We start from the raw sequence: 23,256 nt of genomic DNA on the forward strand, positions 1-23,256 counted from the left end.
TTTTGACTTTGTGGCTGTGGAATCTAGTGAAAACACTTTCAAGCTCAGAGCAGTAAATTACCTTAAAAGAATGGCTGGCTAGATCCCATCGGGGGCAAGAACAGAAACCTATTGGTTCGAAGGAAATGTTTAATTCTAAATGAATAACAAGCAAATAAGAAGTCAACATATAAAAAGGGCATGATTTGTCATTAACATTTTATCACCTATTATGGGGGGGCTTTTAAGTGTTTTAAATGGGGCTTTGTCCATTCTGATGGTTTTATACTGTTTAATGAAACTTCAACCAAAAGCTAGAAAATAGTGGTCACTCTGAATGCAGTGGTTGACATAACAACGAATGAAAAAGCCAGGGAGGTGTTATTGTGACAGGGTAGGAACCAGTGTTTCCCATTGAACCCTAATTAATGTTTTCTCTTACTGTAGCTTGGATGTAGATCAAATATTTATGCTTGGCCTATTCCTCTCTGATTTAGGATATACCGTTGCACAAACATGCTGACCTAGGTCGACACCAGGTATCAGGCTGTATTAGCTAGATAGCTACGTTTGCTCTGACTAGGTACATTTCGCTAGCGATTAGCATGAACTAAAACGATTTATTTTAGCCACAGCTTGCTAAGAAAAGACAAAATAACTGTTTGCAGTCAGTAAGGTACAAACTAAACTATAAACGGCCATTACTCAACAGAGTGGCTTAACACGTTTATCAAACCAAACATTGAAACACCGTTATACAAAGTAAAAACCCAAACCAGTCCATGCATCAATACCGGTATATAGTAAAATATGATATACAGCCTGGCCCTACTTTACATGTTAACTTTAATATTTCAGCTAAGGAATGGTTCCCAGATATTCTCTGTGTATGTCTCAAGCCACACTGCTACGATTTCTCCTCGTTGTGAACACTCCTATGTCTGATAAGGTTACTCAGGCGGGAGAAGCTCTTGTAACATAGTTTGCACTTGAAGGGCCTCTCATTGGTGTGGACAGTCTGGTGCTGCTTGACATATTTCACCTTAGCAAAGCGCCTCCCACATGTGGGGCAGGCGTATGGCTTGTCAGCGTCTGTCCTAACGCTCAGCCTCCCACGTTGTGACCCAATGACACCAGAGGAGGTAGAAGCAGGAGTGACCACCCTCAGGTGGTTAGTCTTTGAGCTCCCTCCTTGACCTCTAGTCATTGTTTGGGTGTTGTTGGGATTGTGTGCTGTGTTATAGTCTTGGTACCTCTCGTGGTGAACGCCCATCCTGACCCCGTCTGTATTGGTGGGGTAACACTGAGGTAACCGAGGAAGGCTAGACCCATGCTTTCTATGAACCCAGTCACCAGGCATTAAACAAGATCCTGAAGGAGAAGACAGACTTCCTGTTAGACTCCCACCAGGGGGGTCTCCCACCACTCTCTGTGAAGGCTGAAGCCCAGGGTGACCTGCTCTGTTCATCATGGATACTGTGGTATTTGTATCATAGGAACAGGAGGGTCTATCTCTATCAGCCCCAGGCCCTGCTCCATCCCTGCACTGAGACTGTGAAGAGAAGGGTCTGGGCTGCAGACTGGATCCCTGACTGGAGGCTCTGTCTCTCTGATGACCACCAGGACTGAGGTTGTTCGGTCCTCCTGTCCACTGGTTGTGTTCTGTGTGGTGGTGGCGTCTCTGTCCCTCGCGGTTCGGTCCTGGTTCTGACTCGGGAAGGAAGAGTGATGGCTCCTGATCCAGAGTTCTGATCCGGGGCCAGGTTTTGTGACCAGCCGCTTCAGAGGTCCAATCTCTCCCGCCACCAACACCGGATATCAGCAGGTCCTCATGGACTGCAGACTGTAAACACAAATTGAACAGAAGAGCATAAAGGATTATATAAGAAACTCTTTGCTGTACACAGAAACATGACATGATATTATAAAATGTTAACCACAGTTAAGCCCATCTAACAATATGGAGCCATTGGAGTTAATCAAAAAAAATGTCCAAATGTGTTGATTCAACTGACATAAGGGAAACTCAGTCCCTGCAATGATAAAAAATAACCAGGTCAATCACACAGTCATTTTTGCATTTAATTTCAACAAAATGGTCATACACTCACATTACGTGAAGTACAGTACTTTTATTGCACAAAACAATACATGTGATGAGTAGAATAACTTCACTATATTTACTTTTCTGTAAATCTGGTACACATTGCTTTGACGCAATTCATTTTAGAATACTTTGGAAAAGGTTCAACATTAATAATAATGTATTACATTTCTAGAGCACTTTTCATAGAATCTCAAAGCGCTTCAAGAGCAACAAAAAAAAACAACCACGCAATATATCATGACGGGTCAACCAATAGCGGCCAAGTCTTTGAAAGCGGCATCCTCCGAAGATGGAGAGGGTCAGTTCATTGCTTGATCAGAGAGAGCTGGTCAGAGAATGGTGTCTGCTGATGATCTTGTAAAGGGTAAGCCTTTCTCCTCATCCACTCTGTGTAACACCCTCTTGGCTGATGCTTCAGCAGCTCTGGGTGCCAGAAAGCGCACCACACACAGTTCAGAATAGTAGCCAGTCGTCCTCTTTACGAGCCCTCTGCCTCAGCACTGCTGGATTCCTTTGTCTCCCATTCCTCTCACGCTTCAGGCGACGACTCAAATGATGTTCTCAAAGGATCTGGAATTGGCAACCAGGTGAAACCAAAAAGATGGTACTGTGTCCGGATGCATTTCTCAAACAAAAGCTGGCTAAGCCTAAAAGTGTTAACCTGTCAGTCGATCTGCAAATCCTTGGCTCAAAAGTGCTTTACATTTGCAATAAAAAAGTTGATGTTATAAAAAAACAAGAGTTGATAAACTAAATATTAAAAACACAAAAATAACTAAATATGTACAGATTTACACATTGCTTCATGTCAAATAAACCTGAATTAAGGCACCATCATCTCATTATAAAACACCAGCATCAAACAACAGGACAAGGTTGTCACTTTTCATCAGTGAAGCATTTTTACAGACACCATCACACTAACCATCACCATATCATCTACTCTGCCACCTCATAATCATTCTTTCCTCAGTTCTCCTCATCCAGTTCCCTACTACATCCTAAACCAACATAACTAACTAGCACTACATTACATGTCACTATAATCTATACATGGGCTGTGTGCATTTTCTTCTGGTGTATCCTGAGGTAGCTCCTCTCTGAGAACCTCTTCCCGCAGTGTGTACAGGCGAATGGCCTCTCTCCTGTGTGGACCTTCAGGTGCATCTTCAGCTGGTGCTGGTGGGAGAATCTCTTCTCACACTGGGGGCAGTTGAAGGGTTTCTCCCCTGTGTGGACCCTTTGGTGCCGCTTCAGGTTGAACAAGTGTGAAAAACTGGCCCGGCACAGTTGGCAGCCAAATGGTTTCTCCCCTGTGTGAATCTCCACCTGTTTGGGGAAACTGAAGGGTTTCCCACAGATTCCATCTCTACTACTGTAATTTGTCAATGGGCTTGTGTAGCAATTTAGTGTTGAGGCACTGGCATTGTCTGAGGTCTGGTTTAACATTAGGAGAGTGTGAGGAGGATGGCCAGGAAGTGTCTGTGTTGTCGCAGGGTCCATGTTCCAGTTGATAGATCCTATAGAAGGCAGGCTGAAGGCAGCACCTGTTAGGGGGTTAACCTGAGACGCCATCAGTCTCTCTGAATCACAACTATAGGAGCAGGACGGAGCATCGCTAGCCGAGTCAGAGTCTGTTCTCTCCTGCCGCTTACGGACACCTCCAAATCTACGCCTCGCCCTGGTCTCAGCCAGTCTGTTGTCATGGAGATTAAGTTTGGTTGTTGTTTTGTGTTCAACTGTCTGTTTCTGGTTGTGGTTAACAGGGTTGTTCACCAGCCCAGAGTTGAGGACGCTGTCCCATCCACTGACCTCCACTATGTCGCCTCTGGTCCTGGCCTGCTCAGTGATGTCGTCCCCTGGGCCCATGGCTGCACCCGTCTGGGAATCCAAGATGGTCGGCCAGTCTCCTCTGTTAGCCTCCAGCCAACCACCTGCAGGAAGAGGTTACAAAATAGACTTTACAAACATGGCAGAGAAAACTGTACATATGGAGTTTGAGTCAATTACCTGATCAAGTTCATACATTATGTAGAATAAAAAACATGAGCTGTAGCACACCCAGAAAAACTATTTTGAGTGGAGGTGCTGACTAACGGCGAATAAATGATATATAGTTATTTTTTTTTAAAAAGGCGCATTACTATTCCCATTGAAGATCTATTCCTATATGTAGGCTAAACACTCATTGGCCAATTTGTTAGGTACACCCATTTAGTACCGGGTTGGACCCACCTTTTCCTCCAGAACAGCTACAGATATGCTGTGGCGTACAAACATGGCTTATTTGGCATCAAGGCACCTAACGTGCCAGGAAAACATTCCCGACCCCATTACACCACCAGCCTGTACAATTGACACCAGGCAGTATGGGGCCCTGGATTCATGCTGCCTTCGCCAAATCCTGACGCAACAGGAACCGGGATTCGGCGGACCAGCCAATGTTTTTCCACTCCTCAGTTGTCCAGTGTAGGTGATCGCGTGCCCACTGGAGCCGCTTCTTGTTTTTAGCTGATATGAGTGGAACCCGGTGTGGTAATCTGCTGTAATAGCCTATCCGTGACAAGCACTGTTGTACTGCAGCATTTGTTTTGCCCGCTAGCTTGCACGATTCTTGACATTCTCCCTCGACAAGCCGTTTTTTTCACCTGCAGGACTACCACTGATTGGATGTTTTTCCTTTGTTGCACATTCTCAGTAAACCCTAGACAATGTTGTGCATGAAAAGCCCAGGAGGCCGGCCGTTTCTAAGATACAGGAACCGGCGCCCCTGGCCTGACAATCATACTACACTTAAGTCACTCATTTTTCCCATTCTAACGTTCAATCAAACCGTAACTGAATGCCTCGGTGCATGTCTACCTGCTTTATATAGCAAGCCACGGCCACGTGAATCACTGTCTGTAGGAGAAAACCATTTTGTGAATGGGGTGGTGTACCTAATAAACTGTATGTCTCCCTTACCTTGCTCCCCCATCTTTAGTCCACTCAGCAGAATGCTCTCTGGTCCGTCCTCTATCGTCTCCTCTTTGACTAGCAGCAGATCAGGCTTCCCATCCTCCATGTCTACTGACTGTAAGAGATACAGAGTGAGAGGATGTTGGATCAAGAAATCTGATATGAGCACCCTGCTATGGAGCATCTTTTGATTGGGCAATGAGGGATTGTTATGAGTACTATGCAAACATGTTAGTTGATTTGATTACTTGACTCTTTAATTGTTTGATCATTCAAAGGCATAGTCCCACACTTAAGACAAAATTGATCAAGAACAGGGCCGTATCCACAAACCATCACAGAAAAGGTCTTAGGAGTCCTGTTAAAACCTGTTTTAAGACAACAACAACAGAAAACATCTCAGAGTAGGTTTTAGGATGATGTTAAGACACTGCCCAGACAAACTCTGAGCCAGGAGTAAAATAAACTCAGAAAAGTTTCTCAGCTGGTAATCACGACAGTTTGAGTTACCGCAAAGGAAAGATAGTGATGATGCTTATTGACGTTGGTTATTCCCCATCATTTGAAACAATCGTGATGAGGCATCGCCAGTTTCGAACTCTATAGCAAGCTTCAGAAAACCACGGTGAATGTGACTGTACATCAAATGTTGCAAATGTAAAATGTTTGGTATAATTTCCGGCTGACGCGATCGCTTTGCCTACTCTTAATTGTCGTGATGTGACTATCATTAACCTGTTATGGATAGGGGGCAGTATTTTCACGGCCGGATAAAAAACATACCCGATTTAATCTGTTTATTACTCCTGCCCAGAAATTAGAATATGCATATAATTGTTTGATTTGGATAGAAAACACCCTAAAGTTTCTAAAACTGTTTGAATGGTGTCTGTGAGTATAACAGAACTCATATGGCAGGCCAAAACCTGAGAAGATTCCAAACAGGAAGTGCCCTCTCTGACCATTTCTTGGCCTTCTATACCCTCTTTATTGAAAACAGAGGATCTCTGCTGTAACGTGACACTTTCTAAGGCTCCCATAGGCTCTCAGAAGGCGCCAGAACGTTGAATGATGACTTTGCAGTCCATGGCTGAAAAACAGTAGCGCATTTGGATAGTGGTCGATCTGAGAACAATGAGACGGGCGCGCGTGTGCACGTGAAGAGTCCATTTTACATTTTCAGTCTTTGAACGAAAACAACGACTCCTGGTCGGAATATTATCACTATTTTACGAGAAAAATCGCATAAAAATTGATTTTAAACAGCGTTTGACATGCTTCTAGGTACGGTAATGGAATATTGTGACATTTTTTGTCACGATATGCGCCGGCGCGTCACCCATCGTTACCCTTCGGATAGTGTCTTGAACGCACGAACAAAACGCCGCTATTTGGATATAACTATGGATTATTTGGAACCAAACCAACATTTGTTGTTGAAGTAGAAGTCCTGGGAGTGCATTCTGACGAAGAACAGCAAAGGTAATCCAATTTTTCTTATAGTAAATCTGAGTTTGGTGAGTACCAAACTTGGTGGGTGTCAAAATAGCCCGGCCATCACAGGCTAGCTATCTACTCAGAATATTGCAAAATGTGCTTTCACCGAAAAGCTACTTTAAAATCGGACACCGCGATTGAATAAAGGAGTTCTGTATCTATAATTCTTAAAATAATTGTTGTTTTTTGTGAACGTTTATCGTGAGTAATTTAGTAAATTCACCGGAAGTGTTCGGTGGGAATGCTAGTTCTGAACGTCACATGCTAATGTAAAAAGCTGGTTTTTGATATAAATATGAACTTGATTGAACAAAACATGCATGTATTGTATAACAATGTCCTAGGAGTGTCATCTGATGAAGATCATCAAAGGTTAGTGCTGCATTTAGCTGTGGTTTTGGTTTTTGTGACATTATATGCTAGCTTGAAAAATGGGTGTCTGATTATTTCTGGCTGGGTACTCTCCTGACATAATCTTATGTTTTGCTTTCGTTGTAAAGCCTTTTTGAATCGGACAGTGTGGTTAGATAAAGGAGAGTCTTGTCTTTAAAATGGTGTAAAATAGTCATATGTTTGAAAAATGGAAGTTTTCGGATTTTCGAGGAGTTTGTATTTCGCCTTATCATTGGATATTGGAGCGGTGTTCCGCTAGCGGAACGTCTAGATGTAAGAAGTTAATGTGATGACTTATTTATTGAATCAAATAACTATGTTTAATTGTTACTCAATGAAATTAATCATGTAACCATTAACTCATTAGGAATTTGGGGCACCACGGGAAAAGTTATTTAACCTGTTAGGGCTAGGGGGCAGCATTGACACGGCTGGATAAAAAACATACCCGATTTAATCTGGTTACCACTCCTACTCAGTAACTAGAATATGCATATACTTATTACATATGGATAGAAAACACCCTAAATTTTCTAAAACTGTTTGAATGGTGTCTGTGAGTATAACAGAACTCAAATGGCAGGTCAAAACCTGAGAGATTCCTTTACAGGAAGTGGCCTGTCTGACCATTTGTTGAACTTCTTTTCCATCTCTATCATTTACTAAGGATCTCTGCTCTAACGTGACACTTCCCACGTCTTCCATAGGCTCTCAGAGCCCGGGAAAAAACAGAATGTCGTCATTCCAGCCCCAGGCTGAAACACATTATCGCCTTTCTCAAGTGGCCCATCAAGCGACACTAGCTTATGCGCGTGACCCCGACCGCCCCCGCCTTTGGGATTTTTTCCTCTGTTTGCCGAAAAGGAGATTCCCTGTCGGAATATTATCGCTTTTCTACGAGAAAAATGACGTAAAAATTGATTTTAAACAGCGGTTGACATGCTTCGACGTACGGTAATGGAATACTTTGAATTTTATTGTCAGGAATTGCGCCAAGCGCGTGACACTTCTTTACTATTTCGGATAGTGTCTGGAACGCACAAACAAAACGCCGCTATTCGGATATAACGATGGATTATTTTGGACCAAACCAACATTTGTTATTGAAGTAGCTGTCCTGGGTGTGTATTCTGACGAAGACAACAAAAGGTAATGACATTTTTATAATAGTAAATATGATTATGGTGAGTGCTAAACTTGCCGGGTGTCTAAATAGCGAGCCCGTGATGCCTGGGCTATGTACTTAGAATATTGCAAAATGTGCTTTCACCAAAAAGCTATTTTAAAATCGGACATATCGAGTGCATAGAGGAGGTCTGTATCTATAATTCTTAAAATAATTGTTATGCTTTTTGTGAACGTTTATCATGAGTAATTTAGTAAAATGTTAGCGAATTCCCCGGAAGTTTGCGGGGGGTATGCTAGTTCTGAACGTCACATGCTAATGTAAAAAGCTGGTTTTTGATATAAATATGAACTTGATTGAACAAAACATGCATGTATTGTATAACATAATGTCCTAGGGTTGTCATCTGATGAAGATCATCAAAGGTGAGTGCTGCATTTAGCTGTCTTCTGGGTTTTGGTGACATTATATGCTGGCTTGAAAAATGGGTGTCTGATTATTTCTGGCTTGGTACTCTGCTGACATAATCTAATGTTTTGCTTTCGTTGTAAAGCCTTTTTGAAATCGGACAGTGTGGTTAGATTAACGAGAGTCTTATCTTTAAATGGCTGTAAAATAGTCATATGTTTGAGAAATTGAAGTAATAGGATTTTTAAGGTTTTGAAAATCGCGCCACAGGATAGCCGTGGCTGTTACGTAGGTGGGACGAATTCGTCCCGCCTAGCCTAGAGAGGTTAACGAGTTACTATCTCCCGACTTAAACTCTAAAGATATCTATATATCAATTACAGCCGTTTTATTAATCATTACCTCATCAGTCTCATTCTGAATGTCGCTGTAACGAGTGCGCTGAGAATCGGGAAGCAAGTTCAGGGAGTGAGTGATTTAATAAATAAACGCAACTAAATACAAAACAAGAAACACAAACAACGCACAGACATGACACTGGAACAGAAACAAAAACGCCTGGGTAAGGAACCAAAGGGAATGACATATAGGGAAGGTAATCAGGGAGGTGATGGAGTCCAGTTGAGTCTGAAGGTCCGCGTAACGATGGTGACAGGTGTGCGCCATAACGAGCAGCCTGGTGACATAGAGGCCGGAGAAGGAGCACATGTGACAGTCGCATACTCCTTGATATCTGCAAGAACCCTATCCTTAATGATGAATCAGCAATACACAAATTGGCTTAATTATTTATTTACTAACTAAATAATAACACATACATAAACAAACACACGGTATAGGTTATTGATTACTAACGTAATACAATGAAAACAGGTCCCTAGTGGACTAACAAAAGCATGACCATTTGGTTATAAAAGATGGAGGGATGGAAAGAGAGGGAAAGGGAGAGTCAACTATCGTTGTTACATTTGGAAGCTACGCTCACGGAAATACAAATACTTAGCACCCTGACTACCGCTCATTCAGATTAGAAATGCAATATATTTACGCATAGCTGTCCTTGATCGTCATCTATCTCTGTTGAACTCGATGGGTCCTATGGTGAAGTTGTCGAGGGATGTAAGACTCTGGTTTGTCCACCAGAGGTCACAATGTCCTTTGTAGAGCTTATTTGGTAGTGGAGTGGTTGTTAGACAGATACTTCAGATGTACCAATGATCATCAGATGGGGTTTCTTCCTTCCAACCTTGTGTCTTTAGTCAAAGTTCTAGGACCACCTTTACGTGCACAGCTGCAGATTCTGAATGTTTCTGGTCGTGTAGTGGAGGTTATCTTCTCATTTGTGTTGAAGTTGAGAGTTTTGAACTATTTCAACATGTGGACCACGGTCTCGCGTCTTTTGGTCTCAATGGTTGATTATTCAGGGTTCAGCTCCCGACCACTTTACACGCCAGTAGTAACCTGTCAATGTACTGGTCTCACCATTTTCAGCCATGTAGCCACCGCTCCACACTGTCTGGTCTGGTAGTTTCAACCATTCGTAACGTCCGGCTCACCGTCCGTCTACTTGATCTCAAGGTTGATTATTCAGGTTCAGGCTCCCGACCACTTTACACGCCAGCAACAACCCGGCATAATGTATATTTTGTTACCAAGGCTTTTATCCTCGGGTAAAAAGGGGGCGTTCCATCACGCCGACACAATGGGGCGGCAGCGTAGTCTAGTGGTTAGAGCGTTGGCCTAGTAACCGAAAGGTTGCAAGTTCAAATCCCCGAGCTGACATGGTACAAATCTGTCGTTCTGCCCCTGAACAAGGCAGTTAACCCACTGTTCCTAGGCCGTCATTGAAAATAAGAATTTGTTCTTAACTGACTTGCCTAGTTAAATAAAGGTAAAATAAAAATCCTTAATGACATCACAAAATAATAAACAGTATGATTATTCTTTAGATCCCCGCCGACCATTCTTATCTTATGATTATTGTTCCACAGTTCACTCTTTGGCCATTAGAGTTTTTGGCGGCAAAGGTTTTCTGTGGACAAAGGCCTTTCTTTGGTGGATACTGAAAGGCAGAGAGGGAAAGTTCCCTCCTACTTAAATTTACGACACAGTGTTAAGGTGTCAAGACCGGCACAGCCCCCCTTCCCCTCTTCTGTGGAAGAGAGGGGGTCTGGCTATCTTCAAACATTTGCCTAGCTGATGGGTCCTTTGATCCACTGTCAGGAGAGTCATGACATAATTACTGCTTAATATGTTGGCATGAATAAACTTTGCGACACATCTCCTTTGCATAGAGTTGATCAGGCTGTTGATTGATTGATTTGTGGAATGTTGTCTCACTCCTCTTCAAGGTTCTGGAATGAAACAGTCCAAAACGGAGAGGTGCCGGGTCCTGTTCCTCAAATTAAGCACTGGTTTTAGAATATTGACAAGTTCCAGTTGGGATACAAGTGCGCTCTGATCATCTCAATTCTCATTTTGCCCAAAAACTATCAAACACAAGTGCTCCCTCCATTAAAGGCTCAGGCATATTTTTGAGCAGCTTGATGTTAAGCTCCAAAGGGATAATTTGAAATAACATAATGTAGGTAATTAAATCATCTTTAGGCATATCATGTGAAATAGGCCTCGTGAAATCATTGTCAAAAGCACAAGAGATACAGTTGCATGTAAGTCTAGATCATTTATGGATTGATCATATAGAAAAATCAACAAACAAAATTAACAACTCTAAAGCAATTGCCTGTCTATGGAGCAGGAACCCTTGACTCACTGCCTTTTCCTATTATCAAGACACTTGCTGATAACCTGTTATGGCTAGGGGGCAGTATTTTCACAGCCGGATAAAAAACGTACCCGATTTAATCTGATTATTACTCCTGCCCAGAAACTAGAATATGCATATAATTATTAGCTTTGGATAGAAAACACTCCAAAGTTTCTAAAACTGTTTGAATGGTGTCTGTGAGTATAACAGAACTCATTTGGCAGGCCAAAACCTGAGAAGATTCCATGCAGGAAGTGCCCTGTCTGACAATTTCTTGCCCTTCTTGATTATCTCTATCCATTACAGAGGATCTCTGCTGTTACGTGACACTTCCTACGGCTCCCATGGGCTCTCAGAAGGCGGCAAAAAGCTGAATCGTGGCTTTGCAGGCTCTGGCTGAAAAAAAGTAGCGCGTTTGGGTAGTGGCTGGTTACAGTACTGTGAGACTCAGGCTCGTGCCCGCGTCGACCCCATGCTTTGTTTTCTTTCGTCTGTTTACCTAAACGCAGATTCCCGGTCGGAATATTATCGCTTTTTTACGAGAAAAATGGCATAAAAATTGATTTTAAACAGCGGTTGACATGCTTCGAAGTACGGTAATGGAATATTTAGAAATCTTTTGTCACGAATTGCGCCATGCTCGTGACCCTTATTTACACTTCGGATAGTGTCTTGAACGCACGAACAAAACGCCGCTATTTGGATATAATGATGGATTATTTTGAACCAAACCAACATTTGTTATTGAAGTAGCAGTCCTGGGAGTGCATTCTGACGAAGAACACCAAAGGTAATCAAACTTTTGTAATAGTAAATCGGAGTTTGGGCAGGGCTAAACTTGGTCGGTGTCTAAATGGCTAGCCGTGATGGCTGGGCTATCTACTGAGAATATTGCAAAATGTGCTTTCACCGAAAAGCTATTTTAAAATCGGACATATCGAGTGCATAGAGGAGTTCTGTATCTATAATTCTTAAAATAATTGTTATGTTTTTTGTGAACGTTTATCGTGAGTAATTTAGTAAATTCACCGGATGTTTGCTAGTTCTGAACGTCACATGCTAATGTAAAAAAGCTGGTTTTTGATATAAATATGAACTTGATTGAACAAAACATGCATGCATTGTATAACAATGTCCTAGGGTTGTCATCTGATGAAGATCATCAAAGGTTAGTGCTGCATTTAGCTGTGGTTTTGTTTTTTGTGACATTATATGCTAGCTTGAAAAATGGGTGTCTGATTATTTCTGGCTGGGTACTCTGCTGACATAATCTAATGTTTTGCTTTCGCTGTAAAGCCTTTTTGAAATCGGACAGTGTGGTTAGATTAACGAGAGTCTTGTCTTTAAAATGCTGTAAAATAGTCATATGTTTTAGAGGAGTTTGTATTTCGCGCCACGCCCATCATTGGATATTGGAGCAGGTGTTCCGCTAGCGGAACGTCTAGATGTAAGAGGATAACGCTTAACTGGTTAGGACATCTCATGAGGTGTCCTAAATGTTTGTCGGCTAGGTGGGATTCATATGACTAGAGAGGTTTCATGTATAGCTTTTATTTTTTACCCATAAGAGTAAAATGTCTCTTAGCACATACGACCAATTTTCTGCACGGAGACGCTTTATGGATACAGGCTCAACAAAGAGTCTCAGAGTAGTGCTGATCGAGGATCAGGTCCCCACCTGTCTACATACTCTTATTCATTACGATCTAAAAGCTAAAACTGATCCAAGAACAGCACTCCTACTCTGAGAGGCTTTGTGGATACAGACCCTGACCTAATACCATTCAGACAGTTGTTCACAGTGGGCTCACCTCAGTGAGACTGTGTGTGGTCCTGTGCTGCTCAGCTGGTTCCTCTGTGGGTTCAGGAGGAGGTGTAGTCTGGTTGTCCTCCATGACCATGGTCCTCTCAGGGTTCCCCAGACCCTCCTCATACCCCTCCACCTTCACCAGCAGCACCTCTGGACCCTCCTCCTCCTGGAAGAGACAAGTGATGCAGATTAACCAGACATACAGTCCCTCAGAGGTGTATCATAAGAAGCCAGCTAGATCTACTCAGGGTTTTCTAAAGCTAACCAGCTTCACATTCCAGGTCAGGCTTCATCAGTACTACGACAGTGGATATTGCGCATCCATCCATCCACCCGCCGCTAACTAGCAGGCTTGTAAGTGCACATGAATGTCACTCATGGCTAGTTGAACGCCGAACTCTTCATTGAGACAATGCTAAAACATCAATCCATGGGAAAGTCAGTGCCACATTTAGATTTTATGCCAAAATCAAAATGAAGGAAAATGTTATCTTGCAAATCCAGCACGATATGGTGTGAAATGTGGATTTTAGAAGTGCAGTCATTATTTTATTACTTAGCGTTAATGCCGTCTTTTTTCCCACTCCTATCAAAAAATATTTTTTGTCATAATAATTTTATTTTTCAAACAGAAGTTTTACTGTACTGTGAAGTTTCAAATGCATTCTGTCATTACTAAATAATGTGACAGGTATTTTAACATGTTACTCTTTTCTTAACACGCAAAAAAACATTTGATTTAATAAAATATTGAAATCTTCTTACTCAAATGAAGGGGTGATGATGCAGTCTTTGCGAGAGGGAGGTAATCTGATTTAATTAGTTCTCAACTCGCAGCTCAGACACTTCATTCAGGATAAATAGAGTTAGCCCTGAGTTAGCCTGCCCGGAAGCAGGTTAGTTCTGAAGGATTCGTTGCCATAGAAATGTACCTGACTAAAAGGTGACTGGTTATCCCGAGTTGAACTCAAAGTTGATCAAAGTTACCTCACTAACTCCTCAAACCTGATTCGTAGGATACCCCTCAGGTACGTACACATGGATAATAAACACACGTTCAACATGGAGTGTTTACCCATCCCCACTGTTTGAGTCCAATACTGTAGTTACAGAATGACTTCATTGTTGTTAAACCCATCGTGGTGGGTTTAAATGCAATTGTCTTCGTTGTCTGTAGCGTATGCCTGCCCATATCATAACCCCACCGTCACCATGGGGCACTCTGTTCACAACGTTGTCATCAGCAAACCGCTCGCCCACACAACACCATACAAGTGGTCTGCGGTTGTGAGGCCGGTTGGACGTACTGCCAAATTCTCTAAACCGACATTGGTAGAGAAATTAACATTCAGTTCTCTGGCAACAGTGCTACTGGACATTCCAGCAGTCAGCATGCCAATTGCATGCTCCCTCAACTTGAGACATCTGTGGCGTTGTGTAACCAAACTCCACATTTTAGTGGCCTTTTATTGTCCCCAGCACAAGGTGCACCAGTGTAAGGATCATGCTGTTTAATCAGCTTCTTGATATGCCACAACTGTCAGGTGGATGGATTATCTTGGAAAAGGATGAATGCTCACTAACAGTGATGTGTACAACATTTTAGAGAAAAAGCTTTTTGGCGGTATGGAACATTTCTGGAATCTTTTATTTCAGCTCATGAAACATGGGACCAACACTTTACATGTTGCGTTTATATTTCTGTTCAATATGTATATATATATATATATATATATATATATATAAAATTGTGGAACGAACAGCGGACTGAAGATGGGACGGTCGGGCATTCGTGCGGTTGAGTCCGTTTCTGCTGTAACATGGACTCTTAACAAGGCAATGGCACTTTGTAACTCCTTGCTGAAACAAGCAACATGTTCTATTACGTCATCATTGACTTGAATGGGGTTGTATTACGCCATCATTGACTTGAATGGGGACGCCCGTTCTATTCATTCTATTTCTATGCAGAACATGCAGTCAGGAGCAAAGGAGAGTAGAAAAAGTGTGCCTTAAATGTGGCAGGCCAATTACCTTCATCCAAAACTCCATGACCATCACAGCTGTAGTGCAGGTACATTTAGTAAGTGTATATTGGTTATAAGCCGCTGTCAGGTGTATGCAGAATAGGGTGAGATCAGATGTGATGTATACTAAAGAGAGTCTCAATGAAAGTCTTAGAATGAAAAGTCCCATTTTGTGTTTATTAAATATAAACAAGTTTTAAATACAGCATATGAAAACCACACATACACACGCCTCAACTAGAAATCTGCATGAACTTGATGAACTGCATTCTTTTTCTCATTAAAAGTGTCTTGGGGGAAAAAATGAAGTAGTTGAATGGAAGTAATGAAACAGGCATTTGTGAACATCATATAGCCTACGCAGTACAAACACTATGTAAGGGAATCATTAGGCTTATATATATATGCCTTATATATCACGTGTTGATGCAATGTTCTACCCAGGAATATTCAACACTGAAATCTGTTACTCTCACTATTCCAAATGCATCTGTAGATCTTTTCTGCAGACAACAATGAAAATTAACCTTAGTCTTTAAAGGAAGACTCAGCGTTATGAGGTTGCCACAAGCAGCACTGCAGAAATTGCAATGAGCATGATGCAAGACATTGCTCTCACAGTCACGGAGTATCTGTGCATGTGCACGGGTTCGCTTCACGCTGCTACAACGTGGTACGTACGGTACCAAAACCGCAGAGAAGTTAAGCCTCACGCTTAGCTGTTGCACAAATTGACCCAATACTGTTGTTTCCTTTGTGCATGTACGTCTATCGAGTGGAATGGTTTCTTTCTATGTTATTGAGTGGCATGGTTTTTCTTTTGGTGTATCCTGAGGTAGCTCCTCTCTGAGAACCTCTTCCCACAGTGATTACAGGCAAACGGCCTCTCTCCCGTGTGGACCTTCAGGTGCATCTTCAGTTGGTGTTGGTGGGAGAACCTCTTTTCACACTGGGGGCAGTTGAAGGGTTTCTCCCCTGTGTGGACCCTTTGGTGCCTCTTCAGGTTGCCAGCCTGGGCGAAGCACATGTGACACTGGGTACAGCTAAATGGTTTCTCCCCTGTGTGGACCCTCTGGTGGATCTCCAACTTCTGGGTGCAGCTGAAGCCTTTCTTACAGAACATGCAGAGGAACCGTTTCTCTTTACTATTGCCTGATGTTGCTTCCCCTCCCTGAGCCTGGGCTCTAGCCATGTCGTTTGAGTTCAATACCTGATCGAAAAGGACGTGGCCATGTGAATCGGAAGGTGCCATCAACGTGGACACTGGGTCGCGATCCCTGAGTTTGTGTAAAGGGGAGTGGGTTGCGATATTTAGATTTGTCTCTAAGCTTTCCCTGTAGTCTAAGAAGTCACTGGTGTTGCCCTGTGAGTGTCCTTCTCCTAAGTGAGTCTCGTCTGCGTTCCATGTCAGAGGAGCATCACCCTCCACTTTCACAGTCACCTCATCTATGACTATAACCTCCCCTTTCTTATCTAGGCACCCTTCAGAGTATACACTACTACTGTACCGGTTCCAGTCCCCTCTAGCCAGATCAGTCTGTGTCTCTAAACCCAGGGATATGTTGCCAGGGTCCATCTCTGTAGTGTAAGAACAAGATGGATCAACAGCAGTGTCTAACGCGTCACCATCACCATCCCCACAGGAATGAACAGGCCTCTGGCTCTGGTGTAATACCGATAAGTACTCTGAGCCGGGAGCAGGAGGACAGCCCAGTCTCCCAAGCCCCAGTCTCTCTGGGTCTGACCTGCGGTCAGATCCTGTGTGTAAGAGCATTTGTGTTACAGTTAATGTCTTGGTGTCTGTCTCTGACTTGAGGACGGCGTTCGGCGTTCCACTGACCTCCGTGATGCTGCGTTGGGTTCTGGGCTGCGCAGCGGTGGTAGTGGGGTCCTCTGTGGCTACAGGGGGCACTCCAGCTGCTCCAGTCTGGATGTCTCTGCTGTGCCGTGTGTTCTCCACTCCTCCAGACCTCTCCAGCTTGACCCCAGGACCTACAGCCTCTGCATCTGTAGACTGACACAAGAAGAGGTTATTACCGGTTCATGAGTTGAATAGGATAACAATGGCATAGTGAAGTCTCACAGGCAGATAAATGAGGATGTACATGTAAGCAAGTGAATAGCTGAGGGGAGCCTTTCTGAAATAAACTGGGCACATTTGATGTACTGTAATTTTAATGTAATACTATAACACTAACCTCTATCACAATAACGTGCTGGGTTGAGGTTCCACTCCCCTCATCAACAGTGATTGGTTGGTCATCGCTCCATGTATTGTGTCCCGCTGGCTTCACAGAGATCCTGTGGCCTCCAGTGAGATGTCCTTCACCTGAGAGAGTGATTGGGGAAAAAGAGGTGGTTAGGTTAGCTACTGTCAATGCTCAACGCCATGTTGTACACTATTGACAGTTTTGACACTAGAATTGTTAAGAATGTGAGGTAACACTAAGCATAACTTCTTGATATACTATTTATAGATGGATTGACTGTTACATGCTTCATATTGTTTTCAATTAATAGGAAATGCAGTAGATCAAGAATCTGGTTAGAAAATGAGTGACTTTTTGCAAGTTAGTTAAGTAATCAGTGGAATTATTGCATACTATAACAAAACTGAGCAAGGCCCAATTCTGGTTAACCTGTTGTTAACGCATCTAAAGTCACACATGTGAAAATGTGAACGGGGCGACAGGCCCCGCAGCCTGGACCTTCAGAAAAATGTACCTCTTGCCATTCCTCTGTATCTGTCGAGGATCTTGACACTACTGGGACGGCTGGCGAGAACGCGCTCTCGCGTTGTCCTCTCTGCGCGCTCCCGTGCCATCTTCAGTTCCAGTAGCTGTAGTTTCCTCCTCAATCCCCTGTTTTCTTTCTGGCTTTGAGTTATTTCCAAACGAAACACTGCATAGTCGTCGTCTACGAGTTTACAGATCTCTGCCACGGCTGCATTCGCTAACACCTCCATAATGGAGGCTATTTGAGTGTGAAAAACCATACAGTTAGCCATTGTTAGCTAACGTTAGCAGCTAACTAACGTTAGTCACCTAAATAACAGATCTATCAACCAAGTCCTGTCCCCAACGCGAATTAAAAACTACCTGTGGTAAGTATGTTGTTGCTATGCAGTTAAATGAGTCAAATGTAGATGTCCACAGTGTTAATAAACGTCTAAATAACAACAAAAACTCTGAAGTGGAAATTGTTCTTGGTCACTTCTGTTTACACTTCTTCTTCAGTGGTTTGTAAATCGCGTTTGACAACCAGCTTTAGTGATGCATTACTGCCACCTACTGGACTGTGGACCAGAGATGCAGAGAATCTAAAGTTGAACTCTACAAAATGAAACCATTCCCCCTATCGGAATACATAATCACCTTAAGGTTTTCTGAACAATCCAATTAAACTTGGCTGTTCAATACCATTATTCCTTGATACTAATAAAAAACTGTCCCTTTCCTAGCACTGAAATACAATGTGTTCCACTGTCTCCATCACATGGCATTGATCACACTTCCCAGTCGGATGTTTTCCTAATTTCAAAGTGCTGTTGAGCCTTGTGTGTCCCAGTTCCATCTTCTTCCCTTCTCTCTCGGCCTGAGGACCTCCCCCACATTTTCCTGGATCTTTTACAGGTGAAGAACTGGGACATTTTCAGCTTCCAGGAAATGTGTACAGATCCTTGCGACATGGGGTCATTGCATTATACTGAAACATACAGTGATGGTGGCGGATGAATAGCACGACAATGGGCCTCAGGATCTCATCGGGTTCAAATTGCCATAGATAAAATGCAATTGTGTTTGTTGTCTGTAGCTTATGCCTGCCCATAACATAACCCCATCGCCACCATGGGGCACCCACACGACGCTGTCTGCCATCTGCTCGGTACAGTTGAAACCTGGATTCATCTGTGAAGAGTACAGTTCTCCTGCGTACCAGTGTTCATCGAAGGTGAGCATTTGCCCACTGAAGTTGGTTACGATGCCAAACTGCAATCAGGTCAAGACCCTGGTGAGGACGACAAGCACACAAATGAGCTTCCCTGAGACGGTTTCTGACAGTTTGTGCAGCAAATCTTCGGTTGTGCAAACCCACAGTTTCATCAGCTGCCCGGATAACTGGTCTCAGACAATCCCGCAGGTGAAGAAGCTGGATGTGGAGGTCCTGGGCTGGCGTGGTTACACCTGGTCTGCGGTTGTGAGGCCGGTTGGATGTACTGCCAAATTCTCTAAAATTACATTGGAGGTGGCTTATGGTAGACAAATGAACATAAAATTATCTGGCAACAGCTCTGGTGGACATTTCTGCAGTCAGTATGCTAATTGCATGCTCCCTCAAAACTTGAGACTTCTGTGGCATTGTGTTGTGTGATAAAACTGCACGTTTTAGAGTGGCTTTTTATTGTCCCTAGCACAAGGTGCACCTGTGTAATGATGATGCTGTTTCATCAGCTTCTTGATATGCCACACCTGTCAGGTGGATGGATTATTTTGGCAATGGAGAAATGCTCACTAACACGGATGTAAACATTTGTGCACAACATTTTAGAGAAATAAGCTTTTTTGTGTGTATGGAACATTTCCAGGATCTTTTATTTCAGCATAAAACATGGGACCAACATTTTACATGTTGCATTTATATTTTTGTTCAGTGTACATCACCTCAGTAGGTTAAATATTCAACTGACCTTGTTCTAGCTTAGGTACTGTCTCTCTAAAAACAGGTATTTACACAAGTCTGTTTCAAATGACAAGTTAACAAAGGGGTTGTTGAGTGGTATGTGGTTAATTACCCTCTTACCCCAAGACATTTCACATGGTAACTATGTCAGCTAAACAGTGTTTTCCAGATATTCCTTGCGTACATCTGAAGACACACTGCTATGATTTCTCCCCGTTGTGGACACTCATATCTGATTTGGTTACTCAGGAAGTAGAAACTCTTCTAACACAGTTTACCCTCATGAGGAGGAAGGATAACAACAGGTCAGAGGTAACATGTCAAGGTAGACCTACCAATTAGTTATTCTTTTTACTGATATCAAGTTTGTTTAAGAATTATTAAGGGATTGAAACTCGCAATTCTGTTACCAAATCGGTAACGGAATTACTGCGATTGAATTGGCTACAATGGGAAATCCTAGTAGTCACAAACCACAGTTGGGTCACCTGCTATTGTCCTTCCTTCCACTGGCATACTGTTATGTTCAGCTCATCTTTCTGTCATCTGGTGGTTAAAGCAAGACCGCAAAAACAATCTGGACTCCTCACACTCCCTCTCTCTCTCCCTTTCTCTCCAGTTAATGTCTCCTCTCCCGTCTCCTACCACCTACCCTCTTTCCATTTACTGTGACAAGCATCCTCACTCACTGAGCACTGACCGACACCGTACGTCCATGGTAGGACTCAGTTTTTTCCACAAGCACATGGAAGTAGCCAGCTAAATAGAAAAAGTAGCCAGCCAGGATCCCCCGGGTTAAGAACTTTTTGCAGAACAAGCTCTATTTTGGCGGCCTCTGGTACATTCTAATGGCATCCGAAATACACAGCAAAATTATTGAATACTTTACTGAGTTTACCTACCAGATTGAAAAAAAAATGTTCTGGTATTGTGTTGTAAATTACTGAAAATGTATGAATTCAGTGTATTGTTAGTTGTTTTGGATATTGTCTAGGCCTGTATGATCCAGACTGTTTTCTAAGTAAGAGAACATTACACACTTTTTTTACATTTAACCTGTCTTCTCGAAGATAAAGTATTTTATTGCAAGATATGAATTGCTTTGATACAGTAGTTTAACTGACACCCGGCCCAGAAAGACAATATTCATACACGGCCACAGAGAAGTCCGATTAGAAAATTCCTAATTCCGTCTTCAGTCAGCTGTTCGTGCCACACCAAAAAAATAAACTGTTATTTTATGGCAGTTATTTTAGAATAAGGCTGTAACGTAACAAAATGTGGAAAAAGTTCAGGCCAAAGAGTTCAATCTTGGTTTCACCAGACAAGAGAATCTTGTTTCTCATGGTCTGAGAGTCCTTTAGGGGCCGTTTGGCAAACTCCAAGCGGGCTGTCATGTGCCTTTTACTGAGGAGTGGCTTCCGTCTGGCCACTCTACAATAAAGACCTGATTGGTGGAGTGCTGCAGAGATGGTTGTCCTTCTGGAAGTTTGTCCCATCTCCACAGAGGAACTCTGGAGCTCTGTCAGAGTGACCATCGGGTTCTTGGTCACCTCCCTGACCAAGGCACTTCTCCCCCGATTGCTCAGTTTGGCCGGGTGCCAGCTCCAGGAAGAGTCTTGGTGATTGCAAACTTATTCCATTTAAGACTGATGGAGGTCACTGTGTTCATGAGGACCTTCAATGCTGAAGACATTTTTTGGTACCCTTCCCTAGATCTGTGCCTCTGCAAAATCCTGTCTTGGAGCTCTAAGGACAATTCCTTCAACCTCATGGCTTGGTTTTTGCTCTGACATGCACTGTCAACTGTGGGACCTTATATAGACAGGTGTGCCTTTCCAAATCATGCCCAATGAATTGAATTTACCACAGGTGGACTCCAATCAAGTTGTAGAAAAATGTAAAGGATGATCAATGGAAACAGAATTCACCTGAGCTCAATATCAAGTATCATAGCAAAAGGTCTGAATACTTATGTAAATAAGGTATACATATGCAAAAATGTCTGAAAACCTGTCTTCACTTTGTCATTATGGGGTATTGTGTGTAGATTGATGAGGGAAAAAAAGAATTGAATCCATTTTAGAATAAGGCTGTAATGTAACAAAATGTGGAAAAAGTCTGAATGCACTGTAAAAGGCCACTTTAAAATGTGCAGTTTTGTCACACAACACAATGTCTGTAATAAAGCGCTTTTGTGGATAAAAACTCATTCTGATTGGTTGGGCCTGGTACGCCAGTGGGTGGGCCTATGCCCTCCTAAGCCCACCCATGGCTGCACCCCTGCCCATTCATGTGAAATCCATAGATTACGGCCTAATGAATTTACTTCAATTTACTTATTTCATTATATGAACTGTAACTCAATAAAACTTTGAAATGTTTGAGTTTATATTTTTGTTCAGTCCGGTTAGCATTGGCTTGTGAATTTACCTCCAACTTCCTGCATGCTGGATAGTGAGATGTAAAAATGGTATCCACGAGTTCATCTGACTCTGGGGAAGTGGATAAAGGGATCCATTGCCAGAATCCCAAACTATGCCTTTGATGGTTTGATATTTCTAAGGCATGGTCCCACACTTAATACAAAATTAGTCAAGACCCGGACCCTTATCCACAAAGTGTGTAAGAGTAGAATGCTGTTCATCGATTACAGCTCAGCATTTAACACCATAGTACCCTCCAAACTCGTCATTAAGCTCTATACCCTGGGTCTCGACCCTGCCCTGTGCAACTGGGTCCTGGACTTACTGACGGGCGGTGGTGAGGGTAGGAAACAACATCTCTACCCCGCTGATCCTCAATACTGGGGCCCCACAAGGGTGCGTTCTCAGCCCTCTCCTGTACTCTCTGTTCACCCATGATTTCGTGGTCATGCACGTCTCCAACTCAATCATCAAGTTTGCAGACGACACTACAGTGGTAGGCTTGATTACCAACAACGACGAGACGGCCTATAGGGAGGAGGTGAGGGCCCTCGGAGTGTGGTGTCAGGAAAATAACCTCACACTCAACGTCAACAAAACAAAGGAGATGATCGTGGACTTCAGGAAACAGCAGAGGGAGCACCCCCCTATCCACATCGACGGGACAGTAGTGGAGAAGGTGGAAAGTTTTAGGTTCCTTGGCGTACACATCACGGACAAACTGAAATGGTCCACCCACACAGACAGTGTGGTGAAGAAGGCGCAACAGCGCCTCTTCAACCTCAGGAGGCTGAAGAAATTTGGCTTGTCACCAAAAACACTCACAAACTTTTACAGATGCACAATCAAGAGCATCCTGTCAGGCTGTATCATCGCCTGGTACGGCAACTGCTCCACCCACAACCGTAATGCTCTCCAGAGGGTAGTGCGGTCTGCACAACCGGGGGCAAACTACCTGCCCTCCAGGACACATACAGCACCTGATGTCACAGGAAGGCCAAAAAGATCATCAAGGACAACAACCACCCGAGCCACTGCCTGTTCACCCCGCTATCATCCAGAAGGCGAGGTCAGTACA

The 23,256-nt window shown here is 43.1% G+C and overlaps 1 protein-coding gene across 1 annotated transcript; it reads right to left on the minus strand.

Annotated features, from left to right (window-relative positions):
- Positions 1-692: 692 nt before the first annotated feature.
- On the minus strand, positions 693-23,256 carry LOC106602608 (uncharacterized). Its single transcript, XM_014195349.3, has 7 exons — positions 17,797-23,256; positions 17,271-17,401; positions 16,913-17,086; positions 13,047-13,211; positions 5,051-5,159; positions 3,899-4,020; positions 693-1,822 (listed from the first exon to the last, which is right to left on the minus strand). Exons 1-7 carry the CDS (start codon positions 18,077-18,079, stop codon positions 887-889), a joined length of 1,920 nt encoding a protein of 639 aa, XP_014050824.1. The 5' UTR covers positions 18,080-23,256; the 3' UTR covers positions 693-886.

The sequence above is a fragment of the Salmo salar genome, chromosome 04 (genome assembly GCF_965601325.2).
Source record: "Salmo salar chromosome 04, fSalSal1, whole genome shotgun sequence".
Classification (NCBI taxonomy): Eukaryota; Metazoa; Chordata; class Actinopteri; order Salmoniformes; family Salmonidae; genus Salmo; species Salmo salar.

Coding starts and splice junctions, on each gene's coding strand:
- LOC106602608 (XM_014195349.3), bottom strand. CDS start 18,079: ATGGCTAACTGTATGGTTTTTCACACTCAAATAGCCTCCATTATGGAG. Junction 4,021..5,050: donor ACTAAAGATGGGGGAGCAAG/GTAAGGGAGACA, acceptor CTCTTCCTGCAG/GTGGTTGGCTGGAGGCTAAC. Junction 1,823..3,898: donor CCAGAGGCGACATAGTGGAG/GTCAGTGGATGG, acceptor TTGTGTTTACAG/TCTGCAGTCCATGAGGACCT.